Source organism: Oryctolagus cuniculus, chromosome 1, assembly GCF_964237555.1.
Source record: "Oryctolagus cuniculus chromosome 1, mOryCun1.1, whole genome shotgun sequence".
In the NCBI taxonomy this organism is placed as follows: domain Eukaryota; kingdom Metazoa; phylum Chordata; class Mammalia; order Lagomorpha; family Leporidae; genus Oryctolagus; species Oryctolagus cuniculus.
In genome coordinates this window covers 178563488-178580184 of record NC_091432.1, presented here as the reverse complement: position 1 = coordinate 178580184, position 16697 = coordinate 178563488, and the positions used below count along the sequence as shown (strand labels likewise).

The 16697-nt window shown below is 36.4% G+C and overlaps 1 protein-coding gene across 20 annotated transcripts in view; it reads right to left on the bottom strand.

Moving 5' to 3' along the window:
* CCDC171 (coiled-coil domain containing 171) overlaps positions 1 to 16697 on the bottom strand; it is a 395951-nt gene that overhangs the window by 220506 nt on the left and 158748 nt on the right. For all 20 annotated transcript variants that reach the window (XR_011380113.1, XM_051845352.2, XM_051845399.2 and 17 more), the window contains 5 exons: positions 14829 to 14935; positions 12991 to 13080; positions 11795 to 11995; positions 8673 to 8840; positions 6996 to 7184 (listed from right to left, as the gene is read on the bottom strand). Coding sequence is in view for 19 of the 20 variants with exons in the window: in XM_051845352.2 (XP_051701312.2) it covers positions 6996 to 7184; positions 8673 to 8840; positions 11795 to 11995; positions 12991 to 13080; positions 14829 to 14935 (755 nt within the window). In the remaining variant the exon portion in view is untranslated. The remainder of the gene's footprint in view (positions 1 to 6995; positions 7185 to 8672; positions 8841 to 11794; positions 11996 to 12990; positions 13081 to 14828; positions 14936 to 16697) is intronic.

Genomic DNA, 16697 nt, shown 5'->3' with positions numbered 1-16697 from the left:
GACATTTCCCTAGAGAATAAAATCATGTTTCATCACTGTTGCTTGCAACTTCTTGTTCTTTATGTTGGCAAAAAGACAAAGGACAAATTGAACATTCAATGACAGACATCAAGAGACCTGATTTAAAAAAAAAATTTACCTATTTATTTGAAAGGCAGAGTTATACAGAGAGAGGTGTAGAGAGACACAAAGAAAGACAGAGAGAGAGATCTTCCATCTACTGGTTCACTCCTCAAATGGCCAAAACAAGGGACTTGATTTGAAATTATTTCTTTTCACAAGTTACATATGTTGTCATTTTCTGCAAATAGTAATGTATGAAAATATAACAACTAGGGATTCGTGTTGTGGCCTAGCAAGTTAAGCCACCAACTGCAATGCCTACATTCCAAATAAGCACCAGTTCTTATACCAGCTACTCCACTTCCGGTCCAGCTCCCTGCTAATGGAAGTGGGAAAGCAGTGGAGAATGGCCCAAGTGCTTTGGGCCCCTGCATCCACTTGGGAAACTGAAGAAGCTCCTGTCTTCAAACCCTGGCACCAGAGCTCAGATGCGGTCCAGTCTCCTTTGTAATACCTTCTCAAATTTCACTGCAACCTCTTCTAAATTGGTAGCATTCTTTGGGCAATTAACTATGTACAGCCTTGTGGTAAACCTTGTATGGGCTCCATATGGACTCTGGTTCTAGTCCCGGCTGCTCCTCTTCCAATCCAACTCTCTGCTGTGGCCTAGGAAAGCAGTGGAGGATGGCCCAAGTGCTTGGCCCCTGCTCCCACATGGGAGATCCAGAGAACCCTGGCTCCTGGCTTCAAACCAGTGCAACTCTAGCCATTGCGACCATCTGGAAAGTGAACCAACCGAAAGATCTTTCTCTCTGTCTCTCCCTCTCACTGTCTGTAACACTACCTCTCAAATAAATAAATATTTAAAAAAAAGAAAGAAAAAAAGTAAAAAGAAGTAGGAGTGGTTGGCTTTGTGGCATGATGGGTAAAGCTGTCATAGGCAATGCCAACATCCCCTACGGATGCTAGTTCAAGTCCCGGCTGCTCCATTTCCAATCCAGCTCCCTGCTAATGGCCTGAGGAAAGCAGCTGAATATGGCCCAAGGGGTTTTGGGTCCCTGTACCCACATGAGAGACCCAGATGAAGCTTCTAGTTCCTGGGTCCTGGTTTCAGCCTGGCCCAGCCCTGGCTGAAGTGGTTATCTGGAAAGTGTATCAGCATATGGAAGGTATGTGGGTAGGTATGTGTTTCTCTCTCTCTTCTTTTCCTCCCCCCCACCCTGTAACTCTGTCTTTCAAATAAGTAAATATAAATAAATATATATATAATATATATTATAAATATAAATAAATAAATCTTTAAAATATATTTACTTATTTGAAAGACAGAGAAACAGAGAGAGAGAGTTCTTCCACCACTGCCTGCTAGTTCACTCCCCAAATGGCCACAACGGTCGGAGCTGCACCGATCTGAAGCCAGGAGCCAGGAGCTTCCTCTGGGTCTCTCACGATGGTGCAGGGGCCCAAGGACCTAGGCCACTGCTTTCCCAGACCATAACAGAGAGCTGGATCAGAAGTGGAGCAGCCAGGACTAGAACTGGCACCCATATGAGATGCCAGCACTGTAAGTGGCAGCCTTACCCACTACTCCACAGCACTGGTCCCTATAAATAAATATTTTTTAAAAAGAAATATGAAACTGAAAGGTCATTAGATCTATTTTCAAATATTGCTTTCCTAATACAAAAACCGCAATATTGCTAAAAGAAAGAGTGCTATCATATAATGCAAAAAGAACCAAGAGAAGGGTGATGGTGACACATTAAGAGCAGTCTATAATATTCATTTTGTAATTTCTATATGCCATACAGTATGCTAAATATTTTACATTGGTTATCTCATTCTAATCCTGTCCCTAGAACTCTCTTGTTGCATAAATAAAAGGTATTAGTTGTCTGAATCTTCATTTTCCTTTGTAACATAGAATTGATGCTTCAAAGACCTATTTCTTATGGCTGTGGGGGGACTAAAGGAAGAGGAGGCATGCCAACTTATGCAATGAAAAAAATCTATCAAGCATTATGCAAACTCAATTGATAGACTATCATTAACAAAAACTATTTCTAAAGTAATTATCTGAATTATCAGAAGATTCTTCTGAAATTTCATCAGAGATACCCACTCACAGGCCATAAAAGCATGGTGTGCACACAGTTTTATCTAACTCTCCATGAAGTATTTTAGGCTGTTCTATATAGATTCTAGGAACCATCACTTCCAACAATATCAACAAGCTCCACTTTATCTCTGAACACTGTTGATTCAATTAGAAAGAAACCAGCTCAACATATATAATAACACTTTTATAATTAACCCAGATTTCTTGGCAAATGTATTCTCAATACAATCATAAAAGAGGAATAAAATACAATATAGCATGATATAACTGAATTTCTTTAATTTTTGTTATTCATTCTAAACTCACTTGCTTTTACTAAAATGTCAAATAAATCTAAAGTGTTAACAATAAATATTACATCAAGGGTTATTCTTACTGAACTAACAGTGGAAACCTTTGACTTCCAAAAAGGAAGCTCTTGTTTCAGTACAGTAACTTCATACCTTTCAAATAAAAAAAAGAATATAAATACTAAGATTACAAAGACAAAGTAAGTAAATGGAATGAAATGAAATGTAGCATTTGGCCCAGACCCACACGTGGACACCGAGATTTATTTACTTGACAGTGCTATGCATTTAAATCAAGAAGTTACACAACCAAGTGGCTAGCACACTTCACCTAATGCTAAAAACACAACCAGGATGTCAGCTTTATTTGTTTTCATTTATCTAATAAAATGTACCCTAAAATATTTAAAAAATCACACATTCAAAAGTCTTACACATAATCCTATTACGTTTTTTCACATAAAAGCAATTTAAATCCAAGTATTGTTTTTTATTTAACTACTTGTCCTTTTCTAATCATTTTTTTTTTTTTTTTGACAGGCAGAGTGGACAGTGAGAGAGAGAGACAGAGAGAAAGGTCTTCCTTTGCCGTTGGTTCACCCTCCAATGGCCGCCGCGGCCGGTGCGCTGCGGCCGGCGCACCGCGCTGATCCGATGGCAGGAGCCAGGTGCTTCTCCTGGTCTCCCATGCGGGTGCAGGGCCCAAGCACTTGGGCCATCCTCCACTGCACTCCCGGGCCATAGCAGAGAGCTGGCCTGGAAGAGGGGCAACTGGGACAGAATCTGGCGCCCCAACCGGGACTGGGACTAGAACCCGGTGTGCCAGCGCCGCTAGGCGGAGGATTAGCCTAGTGAGCCGCAGCGCCGGCCTCTAATCATTTTCTTACAATAACTGAATATTAAACACAGAAGCCTTGAGATAAGCTTTTTGTTTTCCAGTAGATGGCCTCTACTAATGACCACATTCATCTGACACCAAACATTCTCTACAATCCTATGAAGTAACTATGAATTTTCCCCCTCACATCTTTATCAACAGAATTCAAAATGCATTAAATAATATAAAATAAAAATATTTTATTTGCATTGCAGCTTTGGGGGAGAAGCAGAGAAATCAAATTAATTACAGGAAAATTTGCTAAAATTAATAGGCCCTGTACTGTGTTTTATAATGGTAGTTTACCAAATATAAGACCAAAATGGATTGCTGCTTTGTACTCAATTATATCTGATGAAAATCCAGTATGTACATAGATAATAGAAAATACATGCCAACATATAACATTAAAGCACTTTCAAGAGTAATGGAGGCCGGCGCCGCGGCTCACTAGGCTAATCCTCCGCCTTGCGGCACCGGCACACCAGGTCCTACTCCCAGTCAGGACGCCAGATTCTGTCCCGGTTGCTCCTCTTCCAGGCCAGCTCTCTGCTGTGGCCAGGGAGTGCAGTGGAGGATGGCCCAAGTGCTTGGGCCCTGCACCCCATGGGAGACCAGGATAAGCACCTGGCTCCTGCCATCAGATCAGCGCGGTGCACCGGCCACAGTGCGCCGGCCGCGGTGGCCATTGGAGGGTGAACCAACGGCAAAAGGAAGACCTTTCTCTCTGTCTCTCTCTAACTGTCCACTCTGCCTGTCAAAAAAAAAAAAAAAAAAAAAAAAGAGTAATGGAGTTGAAAGGTCCCACTTTCAGATACATGGGTCAAAGCCTAAGATGTTAAAACTTCTTCAGAGAAAAGTCTTCAGTGAGAGCTGCTCCTAAAACATCAGCATTTGTGATGACTGATTCTCTTACTTCAAAAAGCGAATCACTATGACTTCCCACAGTTTCAGAATAGAGTCAGTGGTTTCGAGACTGATAGAGATAGAAGGAGGTTGCAAGACTCACACATCCTGACTTCAAGACTTCCTAAAAGACAACAGTAATTACACCAGTGCACACTGAAAAGCGGATAGACACTTAAACGGAACGGAGCAGTGCAGAAACACTCACCCAAATATAGAGATTGATTTTTGACAAAGATGCAAAAGCAGCTCAAAAGAGAACAGAACGTCTTTTCAACAAATGGTACTGGAATAACTGGAAATCCATATTGTTTAAAAAATGAACATGAATCCATACCTCAGACCTTCATAAAACTCAAACTTGATCATAGGCTTAGATATAAAACCTAAAACTATAAAGCATCTAGAAGGAAAACAGAGAAAAAATCTCACTGACCATCATTTAGACAAGTTCTAAGATGCAACACTGAAAGCACAATCCATTAAAGAAACAATGGATTATAGGAGATTATCCTCACAACTCTGGTGTACTGAAAGATTACTTAGCACAGAAAAATAAATAACCAAAAGAAGAAAAGACTTATATGTCTGACTTCATCAAAGCTGTAAAAGTTATAAACATCAAAAGAAACTAAAAAGATGAAAACATATGTGAGAGACTGGGAAAAGTATCAGCGATGCATTTATAGATGCTCCTCAACTGATAGTATCGTTATGTCCCAATAAACCTCCCAGAAGTTCAAAATATTGAGTCAGAAATGTACTTAATACACTGAACTAAAAGAAAAAAAAAAGTAGCTTGGTAACACTACAGTTACAATACCAGTTGTTTACCCTCATGATCCCATAGCAGGTGCTACCATTCACCACCACTTCCCAGCATCACGACAGAGAACTGTACTACCCAGGAAGAGATCAAAACTCTAAGTACACTTTCTACTCAATGTATATCCTTACCATTGTAAATTTAAAAACTAACAAGTTGAACCACCTATGTATGATAAAACATAGGTACCCAAGATGTAAAAAGAACTCTTACAAATCAGTAATAAAAATACAAACATCAGGGCTAGCATTATGGCATAGCAAGTAAAGCCGTCACCTGTGATGCCAGCAGTATCACATTTGTGTCCTGGCTGCTCCACTTCTGACCCAGCTCCCTGTTGCCTTTAAGAGCAGCAAAAGATGGCCCAAGTGCTTGAGCCCCTGCCACTCTTGCAGGAGAGCCAGAAGAGGCTCCTGGCTCCTAGCTTCAATCTAGCTCAACCTTGGCCAATTGCAGCCATCTAGGGAGTGAACCAGCAGATGGAAGACTTCTCCCTCTCTCTGTGTCTCTCCTCTCTGTAACTTTCAATAAATAAATCAATCTTTAGTGGCTGGCATTGTGGTGTAATGGGTAAAACTGCCACCTATGATGCTGGCATCCCATATGGGCACCATTTCGAGTCCCAATCCACCTCTTTGCTAATAGCCTGAGAAAGCAGCAGCAGATGACCCAAGTGCTTGGGCCCTTGCACCCACATGGGAAATCCAGAGGAAGCTCTTGGCTCCTGGCTTCAGCCTGGCGTGGCCCCTGTCATTGTAACCATTTGGAGAGTAAATCAACAGATGGAAGGTGGATCTCTCTCTCTTCCTTCCTTCCTTCCTTTTCTTTTCTTTTCTTTTCTTTTATCTATCTATCTCTATCAATCTCTCTGTAACTCTAATAAATAAATTTTTAAAATCTTATAGAAAAATTATCAAAACCAACTTTAAAAAAACACAAACATCTCAACACTTGAAGACATACTTTATAAAGAAGACATACAAATAGTAAATAAATTTATGAATATTCAACATTATTAAGCATGAAGAAAAATTAAAACCACAATGAAATAATTTTAAAACATCTACAGTGACTTAAATGATTTAAAATATTGGGCCAGTATTGTGGCACAGGGGTTAAACCACTGTTTGCTATGCTGACATCCCATATCAGAGTGCTGGTCCAAGTCCTAACTGCTCCACTTCCAACCTAGCTTCCTGCTCTCTCACCTTGAAAGTCAGTGCAGGATGGCACAGGCACAGATACTTGGTATCTAATGGAGTTCCTTGCTCCTGGCTTTGGCCTGGCCCAGACCTGGTTGTTGCAGCAAACTAGGGTGTCAGTCAGTGAACGGAAGATTCTCTCTTGCTCTCTCTCTCTCTCTCTCTCTGCCTTTCAAATAAATTTTTTTAAAGATTTATTTTATTTATTTGAAAGACAGAGTTACAGAGAGAGGTAGAGACAGAGATAGAGAGAGGTCTTCCATCCGCTGGTTCCCTCCCCAGATGGCCACAATGGCCAGAGCTGTGCCTATCCGAAGCCAGGAGCCAGGAGCTTCTTCCAGGCCTCCCACATTGGTGCAGAGGCCCAAGAACTTGGGCCATCTTTCACTGCTTTTCCAGGCCATAGCAGAGAGCTGGATCGGAAGAGGAACAGACAGGACTAGAATTGGTGCCCATATGGGATGCCAGCACTTCAGGCCAGGGCTTTAGCCCACTGTGCCACAGCGCCAGCCCCTCAAATAAATTTTTAAAACAAACAAAATTAAAAAGACTGACAATACCAAATGCTGAAGAGAATGAAGAACGTATGTCTAAACAAGTTTCATGGGGTTCTCAAGAAGTTCTAAAGGTATTTGCATTGGTATTAAAAGAAAACACTTAAAATGGTTACATTAAGAAAACCGTTTTCACAGCTCTTTGTAGGGCCATGTACCTGTGCCCTCTTCTGCACCTCCAGGAGGAGTTCAGAATACTGCAGCTCTAGTTCCTGCTTCTGTTTGTTCCAGCAGCTCTCTTGAGCTTTGATCTGCTCTGCCACCTTGTGAAAGGTATCTTCCTGGGTCTGCTGAAGCTCTCTCATTGTGTCAGACTTGTTCTTACAGATATACTCTAAATGGCTTATCTATATATGGAGAAATGTAAAAAAAAAAATGAGATATGCTAACCATTTCTTAGCACCACAACAAAATTTTTCACTCTATGCCTTCAGATTATACAAAAATTTTTAAGTGCAAATAAAAAACAAGAATTAGCAGCATATATATTCTAGCAGAAAATTATATCACTTGTATACTTAACAAATATTTATTCTTTTTTCTAATAAAGTTACTCATTCTATAATCAACTTTACTAAGAAGATTAAGAAAGATATTTTTACTTCTGGAACCAAAGCTCAGGCTATTCAGATCTCTCAAAGGAAAAGAAAGTATTTAAATGAGATTGACAAATCTGCAAACACTTTACCTATAATAAAGCAGATCATCCCAGTTTTTCAAATGCTGAAGAAAATCCTTATCTTCTAAAATGTGGGACACTTAATGCTATTTTTAAATTATTAAAAACATAATATCGTCTCAGAGGGTTAAAAAACTCCTTTTAATTATCAGTAATTTACAAACACATTACACAAAAACTCACAATTAGTAGCAGCATCTGTGTGTCTCACAATTTATCCCCTCATTTCTCAATCCTACTGCTAAGTGCCTACGATTGTGCCTGCCAACACCAAGGTAAAAATGCTCAACAATAAGAAAGCCCACCTTACAACTGGGCCCAAATACTGTTTTAACACTTCAATAGATTTTTTTCTAACTGTTTAACAAAACAGTTTTTCTCACCAATGAAGAGCAAATGTCATTACAACTAAGACACAGAAACTAGATCACATAAACGCAGTTCCAGTTAGTTCAATAGACCCAGTATAAGAATCAGTATCTTTACCAGTGGCATATGTTGCTCTGCTAAGTCATTTTAATTTTCTATAGCCACTAGCAAGTTTTTAAATTTTTTTGAAATACTGAATTCCTAGGTTTGCAAAATGGTAAAGGACCATAAAATTCTACTGCTTTCTCCTAGAAAACATTCTAAATCATGGAATGCATTTTCTAATATATGTTTTGTTGTATTTCAAGAAACAAATCATAAACATGTAATTTAAAATTCTTTAAGTGCTTTCAAAATAACACCTTATATTTCCTAAGCAAAGAATTTTAAAATCATGTTTTTGAATAACTGTATCCTGTTTCTATTTTATGCTAACATAAAGACTTGGTTTATTAATGTAAATGACTAAGTTCTTTGAATTGCTTCATCAGTAAGATTAATTTATTTTCTTTTAATTAGGTCCCTGTGGCTAATACTGGCTAGTAGTATTAGCATGTCCTGCACAGAAAGTGGAGCTTAGAGACTTCATACAGACTTCAGTCACATTTACATGCCCACAGCAATGGCATCAAACTGAGTTGTAGACAAGCCATAATTAATGGTATTGAATTATTAACACCCAAATTCTTTTTGAAATAAGATGAATGTCAGCCCCTCTTAATGGTACTGTGATGTGGACAAATGTCACTGAATTTAATAGAGGTATCTGGTGCCTGAGGACAGTTACCTTCTCATTAGCCCTGTTGAGGTCTGCGATCAGGGCATCAACATTCTCCTGCAAAACTGCACAAAGCTCAGACCAAGAGAATTTATCCAGCATGCCTTCTGGTTGTTTTATGAGCACACAGCCTGCTACCAAGTGCTGATACAAGGTATGAAGGAAGGTTAGCTTCTCCTGCAAGAAAATAAGAAAAATTAATTCATGCATATAAACACTGTAAGAAATAAAACATGTGAGAGTACTTCAAAAAGTTCATAGAAAATGCAGTTAAAAGATGTTTATTTTGCTGCAAAAAAATTTTTAAATCCACGCATTTTTTTCATAATATGCATTTTCTATGAACTTTGTAAGGAATCCTCTCATAAGACAAATGATGAAGAATTTATTTTTAAAAACCTAGAAAAGATTTAAAATACTGAAGTCTCAGAATATTGTCACTTGGAGGGCTGGAGTTTTTTTTTTTTTTAATATTCAAAACTGAACAGCAGATAGAATCCTTGGAATTGTTTACATTTGGCGTTCAAAATCAAAATCTGCAGTCTGGGAGCAAGTAGGCCAGGGTTTGGACCCCAATTCTGCTGCTACAAAGTATGTGATCTGACAGAGCACCCGCTGGGCCTAAGCTCCCTTAGTTGCAACACAAGGTCTGGACCAGTTGTTCCTAAGTCATTCTGATTGGAAGTCAGTATCATAGTTCTATAATTTCACATTTATATTTGCCAAAACAGATGTTATTTAAGTTAAAATCTATATATACACACATATACATATGTATGTGTTTATATATATACATATACATATAGAGAGAGTGAAAGAGACACAGAGAGAGAGAGAGAGAGGAGAGTGTTGTTCAACTCTGATCAGGAAAAAGTTACACCAATATCTGTACTTTACATGCACACAATTACTCAGCTTTCTTCTCCTCCTCCAGAGATTCCAGTTTACTTACCACTTATAGGAAATCCATTCCAAGCCCCTTAGGCGAAGCAGACAGTGATATGAAAGATATGGAAGATAGGCTCATTTGTTTTCCCCACTTAGAAGCTCATATAGAATTTGGCACCCTGGGCATTTTTAGGTGTTTAAATATTACAAAAGGCCAAAAAATGGACTTAGCTGCCCAAGACATACTTTCAAAATTGTCCAACTATAAATGTTTAAACAAATCTCATTAAAAGTGTATTAATAAATGGATATTGGACAAGGTACACAGGTACCAAACATCACGTAGTACCCCACAAATAAGCATAATTTTATATGTGTGCACTAAAATTTTTCTAATTAAAAATAATTTTAAAAAGTATATTATCACTACAATTAACTAAACAATCCATTGCTGAGTTACCTAGAAACACTACACAATAGAACTCAGGTTAAAGCCAATCCCATCTGGAACACCTATGGAAGACTGACTTACTCTGACTTACTGTCTTGTCAAATGGCTCTCTTTATAAGGTGTTTCAAGTATAACATCCCAAAGCATAGAACCTAGAGATAAGGTAATTATGGAGCTACAAAATGAGCATTATATATGGACAAAATAAGTTTCCTCAATATTTTTTAATACATCAGCAGGAACAGAAAATTTTTAAAAGAAGAAAACTTCAGAGGAAAAACAAAAATTCTAATCTTCTAAAAAAAAAAACCACAGAATTTGCAAAAGTTTGTAATAAGAAACTGTGGGAAGTTTTTCTACATGTATCAAACATATATATCAAAACATCTTTAATTCACCCTCTGTGCCACCAACTCTGTACTTTTTCCCAAAGGCTGTACAACTGAAAACCAAAAGGTTGAAAATGTAGCTACAACCACAAACTAAATTAAGAAATCAGAATATTATTTATAACTATGCTTAACTTACTCCTCTATAAGCAGTGAAAGATGACTTTTACATTTTTAAGTAGGTTGAGATATTTTAAAGTCTTATTAAAAGTACCTAACCAAAAGGTAATATTCAGGCACTAAAATATTCCTCCTGCCCATATTACCAAGTGATCACATTCATCCTCAAGGAAGTTTGCCCTCAAGGATCCTTCACTGTGTTGCCATTATGCCCTTTTTTGCTTGGGCTGTGATAAACCAAGCATGATAATCATCCATTTGGCATGCAAAGAGAATCCCAGGATCCAAAATCAATTCACACACGTTGAACCCAACCACAACGCTGTAGACATGCTGACTTTACAATACAGTCAGGCTTCTAGTTTCCTTTAATCATTATCTGATGTGTAGAACAATTCCAACTCCTTCATGTGGACACAATTTAAATCCCAGACTGTGAGAGGAGCAGAAAGAATGTTTCCTTTTTACTCTCTTGGCATTCGTATTCCTATTTGTTGAAGTAATGAACTCAATATGCAGGAAGACTTAGATAAACCAGTTACACTAGCTAGACTAGCTCCATATCTCATGGGCAAAAGAAAATATAAGCTAACAATTCTGTTCACAGGGGCTCATAGAGAATATGAAATTTTTGTCATAATATTTTAAAAAGTGATTAATAAATAAAAGTGGATAGGCAACACTCCTAGGGAATTAAAATGAAAAGTTTTAATTTGTGGAGCTTTCATTTTTCTAAAATTTTATGCCTGATAATTATAAAGAGTAAGATTATCTACACAGTAGATACTATTCCTGTTTTACAAATCAGAAAACTAAGGTGTGGAGAGGTGAAGTCATGTGGATTATTTGCAGCCACACTGTTTGTAAATAGAAAAACCAAGTCTAGAACTATCCAATGACAAAACATTCTTTCTACCACACCAAGGTATAGAAATACCGAAATTTAAAAAAAGAAAATATGTTTATCAATGGCAAACAGGCTAACCCTGAAAGGACTGTTAGGAACTGCTTGATAATATGGTGGTTCTAAATAGTCAAAGAAAACTAGTTAAATAAGAGATGAAAGGGTTAAACTGTATTATTTCTCTGACAAAACAGGACGACATCAGAGTAATGGAGCTGCTGACTTTGCAGTTGTCATGAATATTTCAAAATACTGAGTTCAGATGGATTTTCTGAATTAAATCAAATACAATTAAAAATAGCCCCTTGCTATGTGTAGATGTATAAATGTGAGATTAATGGAAGGCCCTTCCTGACAGTGATCTGGTCTCAGGTAATACCTCAGTGTCCTTGCGGTACGCCTGGGAAAGCTTCTGCAGTTCACTTTCAGATTGGGTTGCACGCGCCTTTTCTTTCTCCCAACAGTGTAGCACATTTTGTAGTTCCACTTTTAAGGTGCCTATTAAAGCCTCGCGGTCTGCACATTTAGTGCGTAAATGACTTAACTCTTTATTGACATCAGCCAGTTTATCCTGAAGTTCCTGTTGGAGAAATGAAATGAACAGACTGCAGAAAGGCCTCCAATGGGGGGGGGGGGGGCACAAACGTAAATACATAAGGAAAACTTTAAAGTTTTAATACGCAAGAACTACAGAAGCAAACATTTGTTTATAATGGCAAACACTGAAAGTTTTTTGCTCAATGTGTGCTCTAAGTATAGTGTCTTACCTCAGAAATGAGAAAGTTTGTTATGTTTAAACATTTACATAAACTGTTGATAGAATAACTTATTCCAAAAATCTGGTTGAAGGGAATTTTCCTTTCAACCCATACCCAAAAAATAAATAAATAAGTAAAATCTGATAGCTTAAAAACTTTAAATAATATTTAAATAACATTTTTAAATAAATGTTCTAAATTTAATGTAAGAACATTTATTTTCCAATGACATCAATATTAATAGAAATCTCAAACATGTGGCATAAAATTCTACTGAACTATTTATTCATTAACCTTAAATTCTAATGGAGTGGCCAGGACAAATATAACATGAATCAACACAATAAAATTCCAACAATATAATTTTGCAAAGATGTAGTACATAAAACCAGCACATAAAATAACCAAACTATTATTCTGGATCTTAGCCAGGTGTGGTCTCAGCCCATTACCAGATATGATGTACTAAAAACAATGGCTCCACTTTAACATGATAAAAAACTGATTCCAAATACAGATGTGCTCTGGAAAAATATGTTTAAAATGTATCAAGGCTGGACACTAAATCTTAAATCATTCTTTAAATCTATAGCATTAAATCTAGGAAATGAATTTTTCCTCTAAGCCAATTGCCAATCAAATGTTTTCAATGAAAATAATTCATATTACTTTCATAAAGAATAAAAATTAAAATTGTATCCAAACATACACTAAAAGTTAAATCTATTTTCAGGCATATATACTTAAAATATTACCTAAATAACTGTACTTTCTTTTTCATACAAAAGGAAAAAGCTAGAAATATAAATCATAATACCTTTATATTTTTAGAATGAGAGTCTATCTTCTGTCTGCTAGAATCAAGTTCATTAGACACCTTTTCCTTGGCATCACTCATGCTGTTTAGCTGATGAAAGAAAATATAAGTAACTTTTTTATATTTTTCAAGCATGAATAACTCAAAAACTAATCTTTAAATGCTTTTTATGCAGCTACTTAAATACAATTTTTTCAGCAGTAATTAAGAGTCTTAAAAATATTTCTTTTGGTTATGTAGTTTCTGTCACAAGCTCACATTGCTAAAAAGAAAAGAAAGCATTCAACCTTAAAATGTCAGTGATAGCAGTGCATTGTTACGAGATGTCTGGATAAGGACTGCATTCTTACTGTAAACTAATGTAACTTTATTCTTAAAATCCTACTGGACCAAAATGCCAGAAGCAGTGGCATCTACAAGGAAAGAAGAAAGAACAGAGCAAGAGACTGTTCTTTCTCTACATCATGAGGGTATTCACTGGTCTCCTCACTCCATATGACAACTTCAGGGTCGGTCACATGCAGCCCTACTGGGAAGGCTTGTGGCAGGTCATCAGTCGGTCCAGCACCGCTTGTGATTTATTTTCTTTGACAGTTCATTCTTCTTTCTGTCAGACTGCTCTTTTTGCTTTCTTTGCAGTCACCCCCTTGGTCTCCCCACTGCTGTCTCTGGCACTGGTTCACAACAAAGCGCATTACTAAGCCAAAGCCTGCTGAGTCGACTTTTCAACTGTGCTGAGGATCATGTGACATCCATCCTCCCAAATAACAATTCGCTGTGGGTAATATGTTCCGAGTTACCCTGCAGCTTCCAGACCTAGGCCTCAGAAGAGTTTCAGAAACTACTAACAATATAGGTTGTCTCGTCTCACTGAGAAAGACTTAGCAATACTTGCTCTTCATAGAAATTTAATTTTTTTCAATACTTTCTTGTATGCGTTTTGAACAGTTACAGAATGTATTAAGAGGAGCCACTTTTCCTTCTTTGTTCAAATTAGCAAACTAAGCTAAAATAAGCCTCTTCCTGTAATGTGAGATCTAATGGTTTTATGGCCTTTTTAGTATATGAGAAAAAGAGGTAAACAGAAGGATAAACACAAAATTCCATGCTATGTGACTTGTCTTTGGCTCAAACAATCTGTTTGCTATTTTGCTAACTAATTGTATTTAATGTAATTATTTCAGATGCTAATTTGACAAGATGTAGCTAAACTATTCAATTTTTAAAGCAGGAATTCATAAAACATTTTAATACCCAAGAAAATTATCAACCCACACATTAAACAATACAAATGAGACGATAAATAGAAGCAAGAGCTTTTACAATCAGCAATCTAAAAGCTTCCAGGCTACATCAAACAGATATTTGTTTTTGAAAACTTCTAACAACCTTTACTCCCTTTACAAAATGAAAACTAATTTCTCTCTTTTTTATTAAGACTTCCAAAGTTTGTAGAAATTTTAACCTAAAACACTGACAAAATCTCAATTTCCACTAGCTATTTTCCAATGTCATAAAACATATTAACATTCAAATATAACACATTAACTTAAATGCCTTGTAAGTTTTTTTTTTAATCAAAATAAAATAAGTAAATTATGAAGACTAAGAAATGACAAGTCTGCAACTTTGTGCCTGAAGAGTTAGAAAAACTTAAGTGAGACACGACTTTAGGCTACACTTAAAGAAAGAATTGTGACAGACAATTTATTATTTCTAGTATCTGTGAAGCTGTCAATTCAACATTCCCAATCTTTTTGACCTTTGTAACAAGCAAGGGATACGTACTGGTACAGGCCGAAGGCTATATGTGTGGAGCCAAACAGTGCAAGTGTTACCTCATTAGATGCATCTTCCAGCTTGTTCTGGTAATCTGTCAAGGTACGCCTCAAAGTCTCAAGGACAACAGAGAAGCTGGGAGGTTTATCTTTGTCCTTGTGGATGCCTAAAGAAAAAAACAGGTTGAAAATATACCCTTAAAGTCACAAAGGAACAAAGCTAAGAAAACAGTAACAGAGATATTATAATTTGGTAGAGCTGAAAAGACACGAAGCATTGAGTAGGATCTTATTCTCCAAGTATACTAGTACTACTGAATAGCCAAGTATTAATTGCCTTTGCAAACAAGGGGCCAAATTAAAGTTCATAATATATCAAGCTTGATCAAACTTATGGCTACTTTCTACCTTATCAAAAATTCACATGATAGTTAGATGACAGTTATTAAGTTTTATTTGTTTGTTTTTTTATCTGTATAGACCTGTTATCCAATAATTAAATGAACAGTCTATCTTAACATTGTTAGGAAGAGTTGCGTACACTTAACTCTGGTCCTTGTGTTTCTCATCAGTCAGGTCTTTTACAATGTAGTATTTTACCTAAATAATAACTTCTGAACCCAAGAGTACATAACTTTCTATTATACTTGGAAATATTCTTCAGTTCTCAAAATTCTCAAGTTACAGTTTGAAATAAACAATAAAATGCTATTATTTACATATGGCACATCATGTTTTAATTAAAGCCCTTAAAACTGATACTAATTGTAAAAATATGTGTATTTCCATATCATGCCCTCAAACTACTTTGATCTAAGTTGGACCATAATTGGTTGAGTTAATCAAGGTCACATGGTCAGATGCAGTTCCAAATATTAATCCAAAATAAATCAAAAATTGGGTTTTAAAAAATCCTTCAAATTCAATGTTTACTGCTCTACTCTTTAAGTGTTAAAGAACAAGTAGGAAATTTTAAAATCCTCACATCAAAGATATTTTTAATTTCCAGTTATAATTTCTCCCCATTATTTTATAATCTAAATACTTCAAAATACTAAAGGACACATTTTCAACAAAGAAATTTTTAAAAAGAAGTATCCATAATATATGTTTCACTATTCATTCATTCCATTAATTTACTGAATTTCTACTGCATGCTAACTTTTGGCATTAGGCACACAGAGGTGAACCAAACCAGGGTAGTCTCTATCCGCATAGAATTTACAGTCTACTAAGAGTCAGAGAGATCATTCATCTATTCATCAATCACTGAAACTTGTGGGGGATGTGGGAAAAAAGCGGGACTAAAGAAATAAAGGAAATACAGAAGAAAGGGGATTCTCTGTTAATGACAGACCAACTTTATGCATCTCAGTATTGGTGATACTCAATGTTTCAACCTTGGAGAAAATGTTACTAATAAGTTTATGACATTTACCAATGTATAAAATGTTACTAATAAGTTTATGACATTTACCAACATATAAACACGATCTTAAGTAAGAGCACAACTTGGATTCCCTTAAACAGAAGAATATTTAACTTAAAAACCAAAAGTAAGGTGAAAACAATACATATTCCAGCCAGAGAGAAAAAAAGTACACAGCTCTGAGCCATGATAATGGAAGAGACAGTATACTCTCTCTAATGACCATGAGTTAGAAAGACAACTCATTTAAATTTTTATTAAAGGTCTTATGAAATATATTTTTAAAATTATTCTCTTGCACAAGATTTTAAAAAATGTAATGTATAATTCTCTTCTTTTGCTACTATACAAGTAGGCAATGAATAAATCATTCAAGGACACTCAGGAAATCTGCTGGCTTTTACAATAATAGAGAAAACTTCCAATTAGAAATTCAGAAGAATAAAATCACTTTAATACATGTATTTAGGAGGTAAGGAGACAAAATGTCTTCTCCATAC